Source organism: Hippichthys cyanospilos, chromosome 2 (genome assembly GCF_059441005.1).
Source record: "Hippichthys cyanospilos isolate Australia breed blue-spotted pipefish chromosome 2, RoL_Hcya_1.0, whole genome shotgun sequence".
Taxonomy (NCBI): Eukaryota; Metazoa; Chordata; class Actinopteri; order Syngnathiformes; family Syngnathidae; genus Hippichthys; species Hippichthys cyanospilos.
This window is the reverse complement of record NC_142370.1, coordinates 14,032,717-14,054,267: the sequence shown is the minus strand read 5'-3', so window position 1 is coordinate 14,054,267 and position 21,551 is coordinate 14,032,717. Positions and strand designations below refer to the sequence as shown.

Below are 21,551 nucleotides of genomic sequence, written 5' to 3'. Positions count from 1 at the left end.
AGTCAACGGCGCCGGGACTTCAACCGGACTATTTGTGATATGGGAGAACCGATCGCGGAGCACAAGTGGATTATCGCATTTTAGGTAACGCGCAGTTCGAAGAGGAGTACGCCCGGCGTTCACCTGTTCGTTTCTGTTGAGCGGCTCCGCCGGATTAGGAGCGGACAACATGTTGGGGACACGCTGGTGCGGCGCGTTATCCAGGTATGAAGACGGTTGATCTGTGTCATTTGGAGACTGTAGCAATTAAAGTCCGCTTGGATGCCAGTTTTCGGTATTTGCCGAATTGAAGGGAGCCCGAGTCTTGAATAAAGTCCATCTGCGCGCACCGGGAATGCCAAAACATTCCTCTGCATGTGGCGCGTGCATGCGCGTGCCCGTGCAACGTCCGTGCGCTTCTCGGCCCCATTACCTGTCCATCATTCCTCTTATTTACCTGAAGGAATTGACACGCTCCCCCCTCTCCTTCTGCAGTTCTGACAGCGCTGCCTTAGTTTACGAGCAGAATTCGTTTCGTGACCGCGATCTTGGAACGGAAATTATTTTCACGTCAAATCAATATTCCTCTGAGTTGCAAATGCACTTAATTTGTCCCGCCCCCTCCCTCCCCACAAAGCTCCGTTTATTTCTTATTTTTATTTTAAGGGAATAGTCTACTTCTTAAGACATTTTCAGCAGTAACAAGTTAGTATTTTGTCCATAATAAGATGGCTAAATTATTGTTTAAAAACACATTTTTCACTTGCTGCCGGCTGAATTTGACATCAACTGTGCTCAAGGGTCGAGCAGCGACCAATCACAGCTCACCTGTTGGTCATGTGTCATTGACAAGCTGAGGAGTGATTAGTGTTTACCTGAACCTTCATTCAGCATGTGATGTTGTTTGTTTTCTATTAATTGTACATGAATAATAATTTAGTCATCAAATTAATTATAGTCACGTTTTACCACTGAAAGCAGCTAAAGAAGTGGACTATCCTTTCAAAACTGGTGTAGTACATGGACTCCATATAGTGTAGACAACTTGCCATAAGGCAGCCTCTGGTTCACTTATTTACAGAAATTTTTTTGTGGAAAAATCTTTTTGACTGTATATCCCGGTTTATTCAAGATTTCGAGGATTTTTTAGGATGTGCCATAATGTCAATTCAACTTCAGTTGTATAGCACTTTGATAACAGCTGCAACTGCAACAAAGTCCTTTAAGAGCATGTGACACAACATTTGTATGGATGTTAGTTCTGATAATACTAGTACTTTTTTTTGCAGTGTTTACAAACTCTCGATGTTTGATATGGGTTGGGCTTATTTCACCATATCAAACAGGTGATTTGAAACTTATAAGCACATCCTGTACGTATTGCACTTTTAAGGTTGCTACCATTGAGTATTTTGGTATTTTGGTTGAGGGTAAAAAAAAAAAAAAAAATATATATATATATATATATATATATATATATATATATATATTTGTATATATTTGTATATATATATTTATATATATATATTTATATATATATTTATATATATATATATCCTTTTTTTTAATTTTCCGGACTATAAGGCGCACCTGCATTTAAGCCGCAGCAAAATATGAGCAAAAAAAAGATTTTTGTTACAGATAAGGTTCACTGGACTGTGAACCGCAGGTAATAACATCAGATCTTTACGCAAAAAGATGGTATATGGAGTTTATAATTCTTTTTAGTTATTTAAGTTGTTTGTAATTGTCTGCCAACAGCAACATCCTCTCTTTAACAGACTCGACATGCCTGCATGTTTAGTCCCAACATATTTATAGAAAATGGATGGCCGGATGGATGGATGGATTGAGATCTGTTAGTTAAATAGCAGATCAAAATCAAAATCAATACTTCAATAGCATCTTTTTTTTGTCTCCCTTTGTTTGATAGTTTATTTTAGTGAACACAATAACACATTCTACGTAATTCATATGCAATCATAAATACATAAATAAAATCACATATACTGTGTACGGTATATATATAATTTACACATTACAATTTTACCCCACATTTTATACATTCTCACATTAAATGTAGACATATATTTTTACATAATATATTGTTTTAACTTTTTTCAATTCTATTTTATAGTTTATCCATAAATTGACCCCTCGAACAGATACACACATTTGCTTGCTGGTGGCTAGCAAAAAAAAAACAAAACACTGGACTGTAAGCCGGAGCCCTCAAAACATCAGGAAAAAGTTGTGGCTTATAGTCCAAAAAATACGGTGTGTATATATACAGTGGGCCCCCGGTTTACAAACTCCCTCTTTTATGAACTTTTCATCTTACGAATGTGGACCGCGGCGTTTTTTGTCCCCTCTTACGCACAACATGCCAGTCAATGTGTCCGCACTATTTTTTTCGCTTTGCTGCATCAACGAAATTAACTATTCTCGCATGTCACGGTAATGCAGATATGCTATTGCTCTTACAATGTCACAGTCACTGTCTCAGTCATGGTCTCAGTCACAGAGATGCCGATATGCTATTGGTCGATTAAGCTCAGTCTCGGTCTCAGTCACGGAGATGCGGATATGCTATTGGCCGGCGTCACATCAATCACAGAAATGCCGATATGCTATTGGCCGAACGCCTTCATCTAGCTTGATGGCACGAGTCAGTTGGTGTGTTGTGAAGACTTTGCAAACTTTATCTGTTAGACATGGCTTCTAAAATTGTAAGTGGCGGTAAAGGAAGAAGTAAGAGGATGATGACAATAGAAACGAAACAGGAGATAATAAAAAAATACGAAGGAGGCACACGCATAGTTACCCTTGCTAGTGAATATGGCCGTAACCGCTCGGCAATCTTCTAAGGGCAAGGCTTTCCTTGCCAGGGGACGGACCTCGGTCAACAACAAAATGGAGAAGCTTCTTCTATTATGGATTAAAGAGGAGGAAATCACCGGTGATATGTTCTAGTTTAAGAAAAGTTCCCGTTCAAGAAAATAAATAAATAAATTCTGCGGGTTGGTCTCTGCTCCCCTCCGCCTCCACCCAACTCAAGTCACGTCGCCCCAAAGGTAAATGTCATTTTTCCTTTGTAAATTTATGTTATTTAATTTAACTCTACAGTAGATTATGTTACTAATGTTTAATATGTGTATAAAGTCGTGATGTTTTTACCTAAGGTTTTGGCATGGGTTGCACGCCTTCACTAATTACCATAGGTTTGGATTGCCTCTCATACAAGGAGTTCGAGTTACGAGCATAGCCGCTGAACGGATTAAGTTCGTAACACGGGGGCCCACTGTGTGTGTGTGTGTGTGTGTGTGTGTGTGTGTGTGTGTGTGTGTGTGTGTGTGTATATATATATATATATATATATATATATATATATATATATATATATATATATAAAATGTGTGTGTGTGTGTGTATAGAATGGAAAATCATTACTAACACAGAGGGACTAGGGAGTAGTTTATGCTACAGATGCTGAAAATGGGTGAGAGGTGCCACACTATATGATGTCAGCATAATTAAATGATTTAAATCAATATAACTATTACAACAGGTAAAAGGTAAGCAGGTCTGCAGTGTTAGTAACAATTAGCCACTGTTAATGACATAATCAGCATAGCACACGGTACTTGGCAAACCTGTTTGGTGAAGCGTCCACTGCATCCGCCTCATGTATAGATCTGCTCCGCCAGTCGAGAAGTGTTTGGTGAGGGGAAAAAATTGCTGTGTCTGTGAGTGGAATTTGACCAGGTTAGTTTTGTGTGTTTTTTTCGGTTGAATTCCATAGCCATGAATCATTTTTGGAAGATAAGCACAAAATGAATGGTAGCAAAATTGTTGGATTGAAATTTTTTTAATTTGTTTGTAACCAGTGCTGTACTGACTTGAGTTGTAGAGAGAGGAGAACCAGAGTTCCCCAGCATTTGAACTGATTGTTCAGTGCAGCAGGCATTCAAGAGCCAACTATTTGACAACTTAAAAACAAAACCAAAAAATTCTAGTTAATCCTCAAGCATTCCAAGCTTTTGAAAAATTATCATCACCGGAAGGCATCCGTTTACCTCAGTTCGACTAACGACGAATGCAACTGTAGAACTTGCAGAATGCTGGTTGATGATGCATATATAATAAGCAATAAAAACAAATATAGGGAGATATATAAAAGCAACTGATTCTTTAGTTTAAGGAGGATAAAACAAATATTTTCAGTTGGTCTGCACAGACATTATCCCCAAGTGAATAACCTGATGAGAGTAACTGGAAGTAGAAAAAGAAATCCACTCAATATTCTTGAGGGAATGATCAACGTTGCGAAATCATCATCCGGACTGCGCCAGCGTGAAAATGTGTGTTTATGCGGCGTGAGGCGACTCGGGCCACAGGTGCATGCTGGGATTTGCCACGCTGGCTCAGCTCAGCTCCACTCAAGTCCGTCATGATCCTCTTTTAGACAAGTCCGCACGTAATCTCTGTTTTCTCACCCCTCCTTTTCTACCCTCCATGCATAATCTTCACTTAACCGGCCCCCTCCAGCGATATGTCTATTTTAGTTTCTTTTTGCTCAACTTATCCCACGTCTTTGTCACATTTTGGCACAGTAGGTGTTTGGGACTAGAGAGAGCTCACGAGTCACGCCTTCTTTGTGGGGTGATTGCAGCTCATGGGGCAGCAAGAGGTGTGTGGGAGGGGGGGCGCATTTGAATGTCCCTGTCCTAATTTGGTTCACCACCACACTAACAGCATGTCTTTATTTATCGGCATGTCTTCCGCCTGCATTTGCCTGTCTTTTGTCATTGCAATTAACTCATTTACCGCTGGTCGTTTTCGAAGCAGAGTTCCCCAGCATTTGGACTGGTCTTTCAAGACCTACACAATATTGTGACAAGCGCCAAAGCTACCAAAAGAAAGAGTAGACTCATCTTTTCTCTTCTACAAATAATTGCCCTTCAAATGAACTTTTTTTTTTTTTGAGGTGCCTCCGTGTATTTTATATCATTTTATAGGGAATTAAGTGGAGAATTAGAACACATAAATAAGACAATATTCTTTTTTTGGTACATGATGACCCTTTTTCCAGAGCCGGTGACATACATTTAGTTTTATAGTAACAGAAAACCACTATCTGTCAACCATGCTATTTGATATTTTTGTGTTGAGGCTGAAGCTATGTCTGATTTAAAAAATATTGCTTCAATGCTTTTTTGTGGTATCTTGGTGCCTAGTAGCTATGTTGGGATAAGAGGAGGAGCTTCATTTAATTGAATTTTAGGCTTTAGTTGAAAAAGACAGGTGTTCTAACACCATCTTGCGGCGTCTGTAGGCAACTGAACAGCCAACTTGGGGAGTGCCGATTAATATATAGCGGGCAAACACTTTATGACCAGGCTTTTTATCCAGCATTAAAATTGGGTATAAAGTCAGAGATCCTATTGTTATGCGCTTATGTCTTAGCCATTTTATGGTAATCATTCTACATATAGTTGCTTTAGGGGGCTGGACACTTTCAGGTATGTGAAGATGATGGGGGAAGTGAGCCAAGGTGGAAAAATAAATTTTTACAGCCCATGTCATAATGTTTACTTTATAGGGCTGCTCCGGTGTGTGCGTGTGTCTCAGACAGTAATCGAACAATGGTCAGTCTGCTCCCATTTCGCTCCCTTCATAGCCAGTGTGAATGCTGGTGGGCCTTCACTGTCTACTTAGCCACCAACATCAAACACTCATGAGCTCCTTTTCTCATTTCTTGTGACATGATTAAGCTTCCAGCAGGAAAGCATCACTTTCACCGTAGAAAACGACAGCCTTGGTCGTGGATGGGCTTGTTGCAAACTGTTGCCTCATTTTTGTCAATTTGAGTCCCATGCGCTACCCCACCTCCAATGAAAATTCCATGCTGCATTCGATAGAGACTTGACTTAGCTTTTCTTTTTCCAAGATTGTCATACAACAATATCTTGGGGTGGTGGGTATTCAAACAGCAGAGCCGTTAAAAGTTTTTTGAGTGCGATAAGGTTGAATTTAGTCATTTCAATATTTGCATTTGAAAAATTTAAACCATATAAAGAGAGCAAAGTGATGGATGGTGTGGTGTGTTTTGGCAAGGGGAAGAGGTTTGAAGTTGATTTAAGTTGATCTATGACATTTAATTCAGTGATTTTTTTTCCCCCCCCCCATGTATCTCAAGAGAGCCCCTGGACCTCTACTGCTTAGTATTACACTCAAAAATAGAAGAAACATCTATACATCCATTTTCTTTGCAGCTTTGCATCAATAGAGTCGTGGGCATTCAGGAGCCGGCTATCTCCGTCTCCTTTGGTGAATAAATTATAATGAGCCATTTCTTCTCGGTTTTTGTTCTCAATGTTTTCCCCACCAATGCTAGCGACATTACATATTTGGCATATTTTGTTTATAGTGTCAAAGCAAAATGGCTAACCAAGACAAAGTCCAGCATGAAGTTGTTCATAATAAAAGGGCAACATCGTCCATTTAGAAGCATTTCGGCCTCAAAAAGAGAATGTGACATTCTCAAGCTGAGCCGCGAGTGGTTGTTACCTCATCCCTGGACAACTGTGTTGCCATTTTCATTCGCCAGCAAGTGTCAAAATGGCCGCGTCCCGAGATGACTAAAAACGTGTGGATTCTGCCGCCTAATTCATATTCCGCTAATGCAATTGTCCATTAGAATGACGTGCTTAGACTAGTGGGCGACACAGTGGAAAGAAAATCTTTGGGTTGACTTCCCCTTTCATTGCAAATCAACCGATCAATCTAGTCACACGGCCTAATCAAATAACAACGCTTCCATCCTTCATTTTAGTAAATGGAATGTCAAAAGTAAAGAATGCACCTGCCTTTGCTTTAAATAATTTGTAGATCTTTCACCACAAAAATTGCAGCACATTTAAATTAGTCCCCTTTAAACAGGCAGAAAAACAAGAATATTTTTCAGAGCCACAGAATACAGAGGTTTTTTTTTTTTCATTAGTCATTTGAGCTTTGATGAGTTTCCACATAAACCCTTCAATGTGTTTATGTATCCCTGGTTAGGAAACACTGCATTGAAGAATCTAATCTGTGGCAGCGTTGAGGGGCCAGACTTGATTGATTATGATGTGAGGCAGGCTATGACACTGGCAAAAAAAAAAAAAAAAAGTCATGCCAAAGTGTCAACATCAAATAAATATTAGAAAGAAAGATGCTCTCTGTTTAGCATAATGATACATGAGAACCTCAGCATCTAAAATAAAAGTAACTGATTAGGCAACACCCCTTCCTGTGTGAGGCCCATTGTACTGAAAGCAGGTCTCATTAATACAATAACAGATAAGACGTCATATGAAAAATCCAGGTTTGAAGGTCACAAGTGTGCACATTTTTTCCCGCTCTGCTCAGCATGTAGCTCTCGTCCTACCTCATGACTTTGATTTATTTTCCATTCGCTTTTGCCGGACTCAAAACCAGCATGCAAAACAAAGACTGCGTCCAATTTTGATATCTCGAGCAAGTGGTTGGTAACTACGCCTACTTTTGAGGGGTGTTTGACTGCCAATAATTATTCATGAAATCTATATAGCATTTTGTAGCTCAAGATCCTTTCGAGATCTGTAACATTATCATTCAGGTTTCACGATTGCAATGTGTCAGTTTTGATGGGGATACTTCTTGTGACCATGACAACAGAGGTGGACTACTCAGTCTTGGCAATTTACTACCTTTTATAACCTTTCCAGCATCAAATCGCAAGACTTTTACGACAGTTTTATTGTAAATATTTGGACACTGAGCTAACCTCCTAAACTGGAGATGTCCCACCCCTCGCCATCCATTCTACAATTGCCTCAATGTTCTTTTTCTGACATATTTTGGGAAAATAACACCTACAAAAAAAATTGGTAGTTTCATTCCATGCTTGATGATTAAAATGAAATTTTAAAAAGTGAATTTTTCATAATGTATGCAAGTGATTAAACAAATCTTGGTGCTTTGAGTACCTTGGTTCAAAAATGCTCTGGGCATTTTTTTTCTTTTTTATTCTGCCCCAGATACAAACATTTTAGTGTACATGTCAGAAAAAAAATTTCAATCAAAGAAAAAATTGTTCATGCTCCGGATGACAATGAATCACGTTGAACACAACTTCAAACTAAACCTTACTTTACAAAATAATACATGAACACAAATCCTTTGCGATGGTTACATTTTGAAGTTGTTTCCGGCAGCGTGTAACATCTTGACTAGTTGCAACTGCAAACGTTGGTCTTGACTCCCGATGCAAGCAACACACCGATGTTCCGAAATCACGTTCAATCGCCAATTCAGGGCTCTAACAAACAACTAATAACATTGATAATGGGATACGGCACCTGTGGCCAGTGTTATCCGGTGGCTCGGGCTCCATTATAGCTGTGTCTAGCATAAATGAGCTGCTAAGTATCTATTTCCTACGTTTTTATCGGCCTGGGCCTGGACGTCGCCTCGTCGCAGCTTAGTTACAGAAAGGGAACAAAAATCCATCCATACCGCATATCTTTGATGTCTTATCTGGCCTTGTTGGCCACCGCCTGCCCGTTACAGTCCGTGATTATGTGTCATTTCACAAATGCAGGCACCTCCCTGTTTTCCCGTTTTGATGGGCCCGATCTTCATTTCCTCTCCTTTGAGTTTTAGCACTCATTGTAATGGACCAATTTGCTTTGGGATAATCATCTGTCTAGCCCATTCTCCATCTGACTTACTTGCTATTTTTACTGTTTGTAATACGCAGAAACAATTTTGATAACCTCAACCAAGAACAACGATTTACAATTGTTTTCTGCCATGACGACGGATTGTGTCTCTTGACCCTCCAAGTACACAAACTGACGCTACATTTTATCATCATTTAAAAAGAAAAAGAAATGGGACATTCAAGACAGTTTGGGGATCAAGAGACTCTCGGCTTAGGGTCGTAAAGTCGCAAATATTGTCAATTCTTTGACTATCCATTTTTAGCGTTGCACATGACAATGGTGTGTTCATAACGAGTAAACACCGATTTTTAAACCTAACTTTAGCTGCACTTCATTTACCCTGCCAATTTTTTCATGATTATTTTTGGATCCGAAGCAGAAAGGCTGTAGAGACGCTTAAACATACATGCTCAATTTCTGCTTTAAAAAATTAGAAGTGGTAATCCGATTGAATGATTTGGGGGAGGAAATGTAGTTGCACTTTATTTCCCTTAGTATTGCAATTGCGATCTATTATGATTATTTTCAAGATACTCTTCTATTGAATCCATCTTTTCCTACAATAAACAATATCAACGTAAATACATGTTAGGTTAGGCTTTTGCTAAAAGAAAAGAACCATGACATTTAATAAACGATGGGTCATTAGTCTACTTCAACGAGACTTCTTAACTTACCAAGAAATTTGACTCGCAAGCACGTAAGCTTTTTCACTACGACTACACAAACGTCTGCCGAACCAGAGTGGCATAAACATAATGCTGCAAATCAGATTACAGCATCTATGCAAAATAATTTCAAACTGGATTTCATTAAACAATGATATGTAAACCTACCAACTTCACTTCTTGAGGATTGAAGTAAATAACGACCAAAATGAATCCAACTGACTCAGGTTACGCATGACATCCAGGTCAATTCGTTGCACAGCTTCACCAAATCATTGCTGCATTTTTGTGCAGTAAATGATGACAACAGTGTTACTTGTGGACTGCTGTAAATGGTTAGGTGACATGATGGAACATCATTATAATCGGTTGATTAATTGGTCGTTAGGAATAATATTGACCTATACCTTCACATCCCTGGACGTAAAGGAGGCATATAAAGTGATCTCTCCTACTTCGCGGTTAATGGGGGCTGTCAACCCCCCGCGAAGTAGGGTATCAGTTCCTAGATTTCTATATACGCCCCAATATAGCTGCAGTAACCATAAACATTTTATTTTTGTATTTTCTGCGTAGTTTATTTCCTTTCTCCTATTATTTAACATTACATTATCCTTATTAACATTATTGTATATTCATTAAATAACAAATATTACTTAGTTTGTCCGGTGAAAGAGTACGCAAGTCATCACGTTGAACTTCACATTTATTTTGGCTCATGTATGGTGTATCTGTTGAATAATAAATCAAGCACAATCTTAAAGTCAGTCAACTAACACATAAACGCTTGCCGAACTTTAATCTATGAATTTACTGTATTTTTAGCCGACATTGGCGGGTTAGCAACAACTAACGACAACTACTAACTATAAAGTGCAACCTCTACACCACAGGTGTCGAACTACTTATTTGAATCAGGTGTGTTGGGGAAAGAAAACCGGAAAACACGCGGGATGCCGGCCCTCGAGGACTGGAGTTTGACACCTATGGTGTAGACTCTACACCATAGGTGTCAAACTCCAGTGTGTAGAGTCTACACAAACAAACACATAAACAGAATAAACACTCATCGCTTACTAAACATAGGCTGTAGCGTGCGTTATCAACATAAATGATATTAAACTATAAATATGAGCTTACGTTGTCATTCACTACGTCACCGTAACGCGCCGGATGACGCACAGGGAACGTAAAATAGGAAACGGAAATACAACACCACCCGACAAATTAAAAGTAAAATAAAATAAAAAAACGTCACGAATTCTAACGCTTGAAGAATTCTTAACATAATTAACTAATATTACTTAGGTATTTGATGAATACAGTAGTGTATAATGTACTTGTTTGCTTTTTTCATTTTTTTTCCATTTTTGCACATTTTTTAAATGATTTTTTTATTTTGAAATGTTTTTAATTTTTCCTGAAAAAACCCACGAAGTACTGAGAACGCGATATCTGAGACAGCGACTCACTGTACTTTCTTAAATGTTCTATTTTATGCTTTTGAGGAAGATTTACAAAGACCACGTTGTGGTAGCTTGGGGCAAGAGCTGCATGATATGTGTCATGTAAAATTCTAACGCGTTTTTTTTTTTTTTTTTTTTTAAACGTTTTAATTTGGCAACCCGGTAGATTGTGTGTAAAGAGCCCATCATGTTTCCACTGCTCGTCCCAGACTGTGTCGTTCGCATGTTGTTGACCCTGCAGAAACCTGGCATATACAAATATGAAATAATTCAAGTGTGATGGCTCATCTCTCTCACACAATAAATACTTTGGACACTCAATATCATTAGCTTCTCCTCCCCTGCATAACAGCCTCGCTTCCCAGCTTCCCTCTGGGCAGCAGCATGTCTCTGAAATGAAGTGAACATATTGAAGATGGCATGGCATTTGGCTCGGATTTATTCAACATGGTTCAAGTGACACCGTTGCACTTGGGTTTTTTTTTTCTCCTCCACATTTGAACAGGAAGCATGGCAGTGTAAATCTAAAAAAGGATGAGGTCATGCAAAAAATAAATCCACATCAGCCCTCGTCCGTATGCGGATATATACCTGACAATTATCCACTTAGACTTTTATTAGTTGTTTTTTGTTTTTTTTTGCTGCAAATGTGTTTTTGTTCTGTGCTATATAGTGAGGAAGAACAGGCCAAGATGTCACGTAAATTTGGGAATCCATTGAAAGTGTCATCGTTCATATTTGTCTCTTTGCTTTATTTAGATGGCTTCTTGTAACTTTATATTGTACGTCTATATTTGTGTGAAGGCGAAAACCTTTGTCTGTTATTCCTCTTCTTTATTCCGCCCGTTGTGTGACGCGTTTCATCTCATTCCCAGTTGAAGTGATTACAGTAACACCGTTCCAATTTCATATTAATCCAATTAATCGTGCGACGACTGCTTCCATTTTCTCATTCCAAATATTTACAGATTTCCCACAATTCCCTCTTTTCCATGCCAAAAATCCCATTGAATTAACATTGGGTGATTTTACATTTCATATTTATAGCTTTCACATTTTATATTTTCACTATTTAACTCATTCATCTTGCCTAAGGGATCATTCCCATCATTCCAGTAATTCATACATTCCAACATTTTCCAATATTCCAAGGGTGTATCCATTTTCCTCTTCCCTCAATTCAAAATTTTCCCAGATTTCCACTTTTTTCAGTTTTTCCCTTGTCTTCTACAGTACATTATTTGGCCTTTTCAAACCCTTCCAACCTTGTAATATTCAGACTACTTCACAGATACAAGCCATTCAAATATTATAAATCATTCCACCATTCAACGGCTCTCCCTGCAGCGTTTTCGCCTTCACACGCAATTTCTTCAGGAATTGCACATTTTCTAGTTGTTGATGGAGCTTGCTCTATTTCCAAGGAGGCCATCAACAAATGCCACTTTTGTCCCATTTTCTGTGTATTTCTGCTGCTTTATTTTCAATTGCCAAGTTTGACAAGTGAACTTTTTTTAAGTTTGCCAAAATGGAAGAAAATCACGTTATATGGTTTGCACGTTATTTTTATTTTGCAACATTTGGAATTTTTACCATTTGTGAAGGAACCGAACATCAGGAATGGACAAAATCACCGGCTAAATTGGGCCACAGAAAGTGTGAATCCACTCGTGTATCACATATATATATATATATATATATATATATATATATATATATATATATATATATATATATATATATATATATATATATATATATATATATATATATATATATATATATATATATATATATATTTATTTTTTCTCACAAAAGTTGTTGATTTTCACTTAATTAGGATAAACTGGAGATAGCATGGCAAGCTGACAAAACTTTTACTCTTAACAAATTATGTCATATGGTGATTTTGACAATGTTAGTATATATTTGAGGGAAAAAAATAGAGGGTTCAGCACAACTGAGAAATTAGTACAGATGGCTGGGGAAACGGCTGCACCGGTTCACTCATCCATCAAACCAAATTTTGTGTGGATGGCATAGGCTTGTTTTTTCAACATAGTCATAATATAGTTATCATTTTAATTGATTCATCTTTTTTTCTGTGCCAATTTTGCAATAAGACCTTTTTTTTTTTTTTTAAATCATACAGCTTATGCTGCATTTGTGTAATTGAACAAAATCGTCCATCCTAATCAAAGTGTTGGCATGCATGTTATTGGGGAATTTATGAGGAGATAAGTAATCCTTTAATATATCCTTTTATGACTTTGTGCCATAGAATGTGTGTGTGAATTTCTATTTTCTTCAAATTGTAATTGCACGTGAAGACCACCAGATGTTTGTATTTAATTGTATTTGTTCTGCAGAGTAGTAAACACTCAGGAATAACGAGTTCCAGTTCTACGACTCACCTTGTTTTCAATAAGTTATTTCATTGCTGCAAGGCCCTAGCATGCCCCGAAAGCTGCTGCGTGAATCTCAAAATATTAATAGTTCGGTATTGTGAATTAGCTTTTGGGTAGATGTTTGTTTGTTTTTAATATATATTCTACTATATACTGTAATATATGCTCAGGCAAAAGAAAACGCAGTAGCGGTATAGCTTTAGCGCTATCTGGTGGCATCTTGGTGCCAAGGAAACAAGGAAATTTAGCGGGGCTGCCACCGCATGTTGGTTTATATCTGTGATTATTTTCCATTTTGCTACTCAAATGAACATCAATAGACCAGGCAAAGGCCAGAATTAAGGTCATGAACATCTGCATAGCAACTGTTGCTACATTGAAATTTCAGGCGATTGTTGATGGAAAATCCTTGAGGATTCGCACCCGAATTTGAGCTACAGTAAATGAGTACCAAATTAGCATAGGAAACCTTCAGCTTTAGCCTGATGGTAAACTGATTGTTTTGCAAAATTTTAAGATGTTTAGTATGATTACTGACTGCTTTGTTGATATTAGCCAAAACCTTGGCATCTACCCAAATGAGTTTCTCATGATTATTTTCTACATTTGTAGTGATGAAAGAGCTTCAGTTTGACAAAAATGCCTCGTAGCTCATCTGTTTTGGTGTCTGCAACGAATTACATATAAAAGGCTGCAGCTCGAGAATATTTTTAGAATGAATTACTTTTTGAAGAGTAATTATTCGGATATGATCAGCGTTTGTGTTAAAAAAAAAAAAAAAACTGACCTAAGTATAAAGCAGCAAGGAAGTCAGAAGTGTTTTTCTAGTTATTTTGCTTTACTTTGATGCCTTGTAAACCCTGATTGAAATGACTTCTTCACAAAAATTCCTGTACCTTGCAATCACTTTCTTTAAAATCTTGGCCAGAAAAGTAACATTGAACATTTATTTGTACTTACTAATTAATTTCCTTAGACATTTGGCTCAACATCAACTTTTTTTCAAAAATGACAGTTTATATGACAGTGGTACATTGCTTGTGAATAAAGATTTATTGATCATGTTGAGTAGAGCACTGCCAAAAATGGGTTGAACATGTTTAGCAACCAAGTCAGGAATTAGTAGGAAGAAATTGTCGAGGTCGAATCTGTCAGCTGAGGGCAACGCAATGACCTAATGACCCAATCATTTGGGAAGCTCAAAACCACACTGCAGTCTCCCTGTGTTGAATACGACTCTTTTAGTCTCCTTTCAGCATTCACGTTCGTTTTGACTGACATTGGGGGGAGGAGACTTCCTAATATTACATTTTACAAGATTAGAACGGCATAGGGTTGACATTTTCTTTTGGCTGATTTTTGCCTTGTTGGGTCAGAAGTGCAAACTGCAGAATGCTCCGCCGAACAATAAAACACACTACCAATGCATTGAGGAGGTCAAACTCAAAATACACTTTACAGTACTAAACATTAAAAGGACACGATCGCCTTGGCATGCTTTTATTTTGAAGTGGTTACGAAAAGGGGATTGAACTAGTCTTTCTCCTGTGCCAATGCATGGTAGTTAGATGCAGGAAGCGCGTACGCATTGAGTGAAAGCGGGGTTTCATTACACTTGTTTTCATTTAAGGACTTTAAGAAAAAACTTTGAAGATATTTTGAAAAGGTTTTGCAAAAAGGGTGAAAAATGAAAACAAATACAATAGTCACATTTGGCAGTTGACGCATGATGCATTCAATGACCACTCACACCGTAGAGGATAAAGGTTAAAAGCAAATTTCAACACATGCAGTCTCCGAGATCATCTCTTTCTCTGACGTCTATTTTTAGCATGCTTGTGAAGTTCAATTTAACATGTTGAAATGAAATTGCACATTAAAATGTGGCAAGGAAGCTTAAACAACTGTGCTAATTTCTCACCTTTAGGGTAAAAGGGCACCCTGGCAATGTGCCGCTGAGAGAGGGGAGCTCATCTTTTTGTTGAGCGCCAGCCCTCCGCAAATCCTCGTTGATCCCTCGAGCCAATTCGAGCAGAGAGAAGTGAAAATCAGAAAGCAAATTGCTCTTTTTGTGAAAGGAGGGTCAGCTTGTCCTTAGAATCAGGTGTCCGGCCTACCACACGCTTTTAGGCACTATTTCCGGCTTTTTTTAAAAAATTTTTATTCTGCCTGACTATGGTTGTGTCTTGCAGTTTCAGGACATTGCCGAGATTATCGGGGCTCTAACCAGTCAGCGTCCTTATGCACTGCAATTGCTATTTTATTATTTCTATTCTCATTAGATTTGAAATATTACTACTTCTACGGGAGTCGTAGAAGTAGAATGTACAGTTTGCAGAATATAAGCGCGACTCTAGGAGCCCTGTAATCATATACTATAAAGTATGGGATGTCTTTAAAACATGCAGATACTGTAAATCACATTGTCTAGTGAACCCCTAGAGTTGATTCAAAAACAGTTGCAGATAAATAAAACATGTAGCCTGAAGCTAAGGTCGCACTTTTCAAAAGATATAGTAGCACGACAAGATCTGTGAGCGCAGTTACAATATATCAAGACAAAAAAAACCTCAGCTAAAACGTTATGCTTACAACCTATAGCTACAGAGATTGCTTTAGCCTCGTTTGAAATGATTACTGTTATCACTGTAAATTTGATAGATGTTCATTTTAACTGCTGTATATTCCTCACTGATGGCGTAGCACAGTTGTTCTCAAACCTTTTAGACAAAGTACCACCTAAATAAATAATTAGCTCTCCGTGTGATTCCAAAAGGACCAGAATTAGAATACAATTCTGTACAAGGCCCCAGTGTGTTTATTAAAGAAAAAGAAATAAGATTTATTCCTAAACGGTCTGTGCAATATCATTGTATGCCCAATACACCTAACATTAGCACTGTACTTACATTTTCAAAAAGAAAAAAAATACATTCAAACAATTCATCTGTTCATTTTTTGTCAGCATACCACTGCTATTTATTTGACATCTACAGTATAGCAAATAACTAAAGTTTCACATGAATAGATGTTTACAAACAGACAGTTCTTAAAGAGAAATTTCAAATGTACTCTACTCAAAGCTTCAATATGCCTGAATTCTACAAACAAATCTACTGTCCGGGTAATTTTGAAAATCCATCCACGTTTTTATCATCGGCAGTCAGGAGATAAAATTGTGAGGTTCAGTGGAGAAAAACACAAATTAGTCGTTTGAATGGAGATTATCTGCATTCTACAGGCCCTATTTACCTTCTTGTGCACGCTGCATAAAAAAACTGCTGCATCTTTATTTTTGTGACGAGGCAAGTCTACTGTGTTTGGGAATTTGGCAGACAGCCTGGCGGACATTTTTTTTTTTTTTTAAATGTGCCCCTGTGCACCTGACTATTCGGTGACAGCAAAAATTGGACTTTAGACTGAGTGAAACCAGGTAAAGAAAAATGTTATTTTAAATATGGATTTCGGGGCTTCGCGGACATTCACTCGTGCTCAGAGTACACGTCATACTCGGCTTGTGCTCAACACAAAAATAGAGCTCTGCAGGTTAAAATAGAATTATTTCATTTTCACCTTCACGTGTCATTTTCAAAGCATTTTTCCTTTTATACACAGTACATCTGATAGCTGTATGATTAATCCTTATTTGAAGAATTTTCAAACAGTCTTGCAGGGATAAAGAGGAAACACACAGTGCTCGGGCTGGATGACAAACAGATTTGATAGCTGGGGAAATTTGACACGAGAATTTGATCTGATTGAAGAGTATGAACATCCATTACAGCTGCAGCTGCAGCAAGTTAAAGCTTTTAGCTGGACAAAGCTATCTGGGTCTGAATTGAATTTTCACACTGGTGCCAGTGATGAGCAAGCTTAATGCATCGTTCCTGTTCCTGCATTCATCATAGTGTAATATTTTTTGCATCCTGCATACTTATAACATCTGGATTTTTATGAATTTAGTATTCTTTTACGGTTACCTTAGCATCAAACTTCAGAGTATTGCTGCTTCGATACCTGGGAGGGGGTGGACTGTTTTGGAACAAGAACGCTTTCAAGGCTTTCCTCTCTGATAACCTCACTTGTTTCCCCAGGAGGTAATTAAAGGAAAGTCTGATTTTATGAAGACGTAAACTGCTTAGAGCAAGTGTTGGGGGGGGGGTATTGCATTTGGGGAGTCAGCCAATATATGGCTGGAAATAGACCTTTAAGATGTTAACACTTTCATTCAACTTCAGACTCATTTCTATTACTCACCTCTGGAAAATGGGGTTTGCTCTCAAATTCCATAAAGTTCGATCATTGAACCAGACGTCTGAATCATAATCCACTGTTCATCCTCATTGACTCAAAACGGTCGCAAGCTTAGAAAGTTGGAAGAACATGATGAATCACCTCCTCACTTTTTCCCTTTGAATTAAACTGGCATACCATTCTTTAGTTGCAGTTGGCCAAAACGCCCCCGTTCTGAATTAAAATTCAAATGTTTTGGTAAAATAAATCAAAGATAAGCACAAATAACACATATAAAAATGGTTCTATTCGGTCAATAAATATATGTACAAATAAATAAAAAATGAACTGGTTTTATACAGTAAAGTGTCATTACTTGGGCTCAACCAATGTGAATATTTTTGTTTTAGACTGATGCGGATTCTGACACATACTATAATAAAATTCAGATCCCCAGTGCGCTTGGGCAATGGTGCTTTGGTGCAAACGTGCCCATATTTGGAATTTGTGAATTAACTGTTGAACAGGAAGTAATATGGAGGCTTTTCTTGTTGGTTGTCCTATAGCTCTTGGCACTCTGAAACAATTCTGTCAAACCAAAATCTACTGGATCCGCTGTCACAATCTCTTTCGAGTCGAACATGTTTCAACTTGAGTCGTTCCGTCATCGCGTCTCTTGCAGAACATACACAATGAGTAGGTTCGCTGTCGGCGTACTGTGTAAGTGCTGCGTGTTCGTTTTGATGCTGCTATCATCAATGAAGACGAGTGAGACGGTCAGAGAAAAAGCAAGGGAGGCCCAAGCCTGGACGCGCCACTGAGGTTCGCAAATAAGCTCGTGTGAGATCATTAGATGAGCCTTTCCTCCGCAGTGCTTCTGCCTTTCCATCACTTTGGTGAAGAATCATGTCTCATCACTTCATAAAATTTTATCGCAGAAGTTTGGAGGCTCGTATATATACATTTTGGCGGGTCCCGGCCGACCATCTTCATATCCTGTTTATTAATGCATTATTTGTATTGTCTTGCGTCATATTTTTTTTTTGTTGTCTTCTTTCGAGCTCACACTATGTGAGACATGTCTCTGCTGATTTGACAGTGAGTTTAATCCTAGGAGGTGTGTAATCTGAAACAGGTGGAAGTAGGGGAAGCAGCTTAAATAGTTTTGAGTGGATGTACATGTAACATTATAGTTGTTGTGTGTTCTGTTGTGTTTCTATACTGTATGTTACATGTGATCTCTTAAACATGTCCATCCATCCCATCCACTTTATATATTTATATTATCACACCTCTCGGACATGTACATATCGTTAAATATATTATTAGAAGACAGTGTCATAACCCTTCCTGCGAAAGATGTTCCAACGCAAAAGTTGAAGTTACGCATTTAGTTAGATAGACTTTTAAATGTTATCCTCTGTGAAAAATGGCTACCATTACTGCAGAATATTGAGTCGCATACTGTAGTTGTGAAACTCTTCTTTATGTCTGTAGGACTGTACAGTATTATACTCTCCCCTGGTGGTCAAGGCGATAACACCAGAAGGTGCACATGGGTATTTTCATTGATTTCAATTAGGAAACGATACTTAATACATGAGTTTTGGGCTGCCACAGAACAAATTAATCTCACACCTCAAGCCACCGCTATATCGTCGCTGCTCTGTACCTCTGGTTGTTACATTTCAGTGCCAAGACATTTTTCCTCTTGTCACAAAAAGGTGGTACACAAACTTTAATTGTAACAATCAGCACACATGCAGAGGCCAGAGTATGTCGACCATCGGATATTTTGAGGAGTATAAATCTGTAGTTAGTGTCACTACATTGATGTAGCAGATAAGCAAATATTGTAAATGAATCTTATAAAAACTAATTACACTCCAAACTGTTAGTAATGCCAACACAAAATGAAAAATGTGCTGGCTGCCTGCTTCATACCGAGCACAATGAATGTCAATGCAGTCCTGACATAGTATACACAGATAACAGAAATCTAAAACCAAGGGCTCACCTGTGAACTAGGCTTGGGTCACACTGTATTGATGGTTTTCCCTAAGGTGTCCCCCAGGTGTCCCTAAAACCAACTGTTACTTCACAATAATCCAAAACATATTATTTTAAGGTTAAATGTATTCAAATTGTTGCCTTATAATTCTACCCAGATTCACGTTTCCTTTTCACCTTTCCGTCTCTTTTCCCTCCCATCACTTCCACCTCTGGCACATTTCTCAGTAACAATCCCATCTGATTGGATTTTGGTCTCATGATTTCATCCGCGGCTTACAGCCGTGACCGTTGCCAGGCAACTGATGCCCAACCCGTGACAAACGCGACAGTTGCAGCGGTGCCACACAGACCAAGGAGACTGATCTCTTGTTTGCCCTCATGGGACTTTTGCTTACACTTTGCTGAGCTCTATTAGGGTGGCGACAGGTCGTGTTTCAGACATTAGGCATCCATCTCCTGTGTTCTGAAAGCATTCAACAATAACATTTCGATATTTGTATACAGTATACTCACACGCACGCACACATACACAAACAAACACTAGGTTCCTGAACGTTTTGAGTCAACCTTTTTCCCAAAGCACTTGTTGTTAAAGACATTTGAAAGATGTTAGTGCAAAACTTTAAATTCTCTTTAGGGATCTTCAGGCAGCAGGCATGGTACAAGAACTTGTTGCCAGCCAATCGCAGGGAACGCATAGGCAAACAACCAGTCACACTCACAAGCACGCCTAAGGTCATTTTGGAGTGTCCAGTATATTTAACCATGCATGTTTTGGGGAATGTGGGAGGAAACCGGAGATACCAACGCAGGCACGGGGAGATGAGGCAAACTCCACACAGAAAAGCCAGATTTGAGCCCACGACCTCCACAGCTGGACGTGCTAACCAGTCTTCCACTGCACCGCCCATTATATATGTTGACAATTAGAATATAATCTGTGGTTAAATATACAGTGGGCCCCCGTGTTACGAACTTAACAGCGGCTAGGCTCATAACTGGAATTGCTCGTATGACGGGCAATCCAAACCTATGTTAATTAGTGAATGTGTGCATTGCGTGCAAAAACCTTAGGTAAAAACATCACGACTTTATACACATATTAAAAATTAGTAACATAATCTACTGTACAGTTAAATAAATAACATAAATATACAAAGGAAAAATAACATTTACCTTTGGTGCCATCAAGCTAGATGAGGGCGTTCGGCCAATAGCATATCGGCATTTCTTCGGCATTTCTTGCCTGCTCTTGGTGGACTTAAAACTTTGTAGACAAATAGTTTTGAATTCCCTTTGATTTTTTAGTTTTAACAGTATCATTTATAGTGATAAGTTTTAATAGCTGATGCGGGTTTATTGATGTTTAAATGTTTTGGAAAATAGCGTGTGTTGTACACGATTACGGCGATGCAAGGCCCAGTAATGCATATGTCTGCTTCTGTTTATGATTTGTCTATGAGGGGTATTTATTCGAGTCGGATTTAATTGCAGCATTTATACAGGTTAAAGGTTTTGTCTCAACTTAAAAAAAGACACAAGTGCATCAAAGTGCCTGAAAAAAAAAAGATGCCAATCCTTATTTTATCACAATTACATTAGACATGGCAAAACAAATCCTTTTCCCTGGGGTCATCCGCGCCCCCCTGGCAGCGCCTCGCACCCCCCCCAGGGCGGCCCAGCCCACTATTTGAGAAGCACTGGTCTAGAAGAGCATACTCTATTCATGAGAGCCGTGATTTGTTTAATCCCGCGGTGATGACACCGACAGGCAAGATGATCATTAGTTGTGTGATGATTGATGAGATGAAAATGCAATTAACCCCGAGCAGGATCGGAGAAGCCTGTCATGCTGAGCACAACTTTGTGTGTATGCTATGCATTGATACCCTTGTATCTACTGTATTTCCAACTGCCCTGTTATGATCCCCACAATAATTCTATACTTGAATGTGCTCTTCTCATTGTTAGATGAAAGGGTGGATGTGCAGAAGAAGACTTTCACAAAATGGGTCAACTCACAGTTATCTAAGGTAA

The 21,551-nt window shown here is 38.5% G+C and overlaps 1 protein-coding gene across 1 annotated transcript in view; it reads left to right on the top strand.

Moving 5' to 3' along the window:
- The window catches only part of dmd (dystrophin), a 151,115-nt gene that overhangs the window by 13,770 nt on the left and 115,794 nt on the right, over positions 1-21,551 (top strand). Inside the window, exon 2 of the mRNA XM_088408917.1 lies at positions 21,486-21,547. Within this exon, the coding sequence (XP_088265043.1) occupies positions 21,486-21,547 (62 nt within the window). The remainder of the gene's footprint in view (positions 1-21,485; positions 21,548-21,551) is intronic.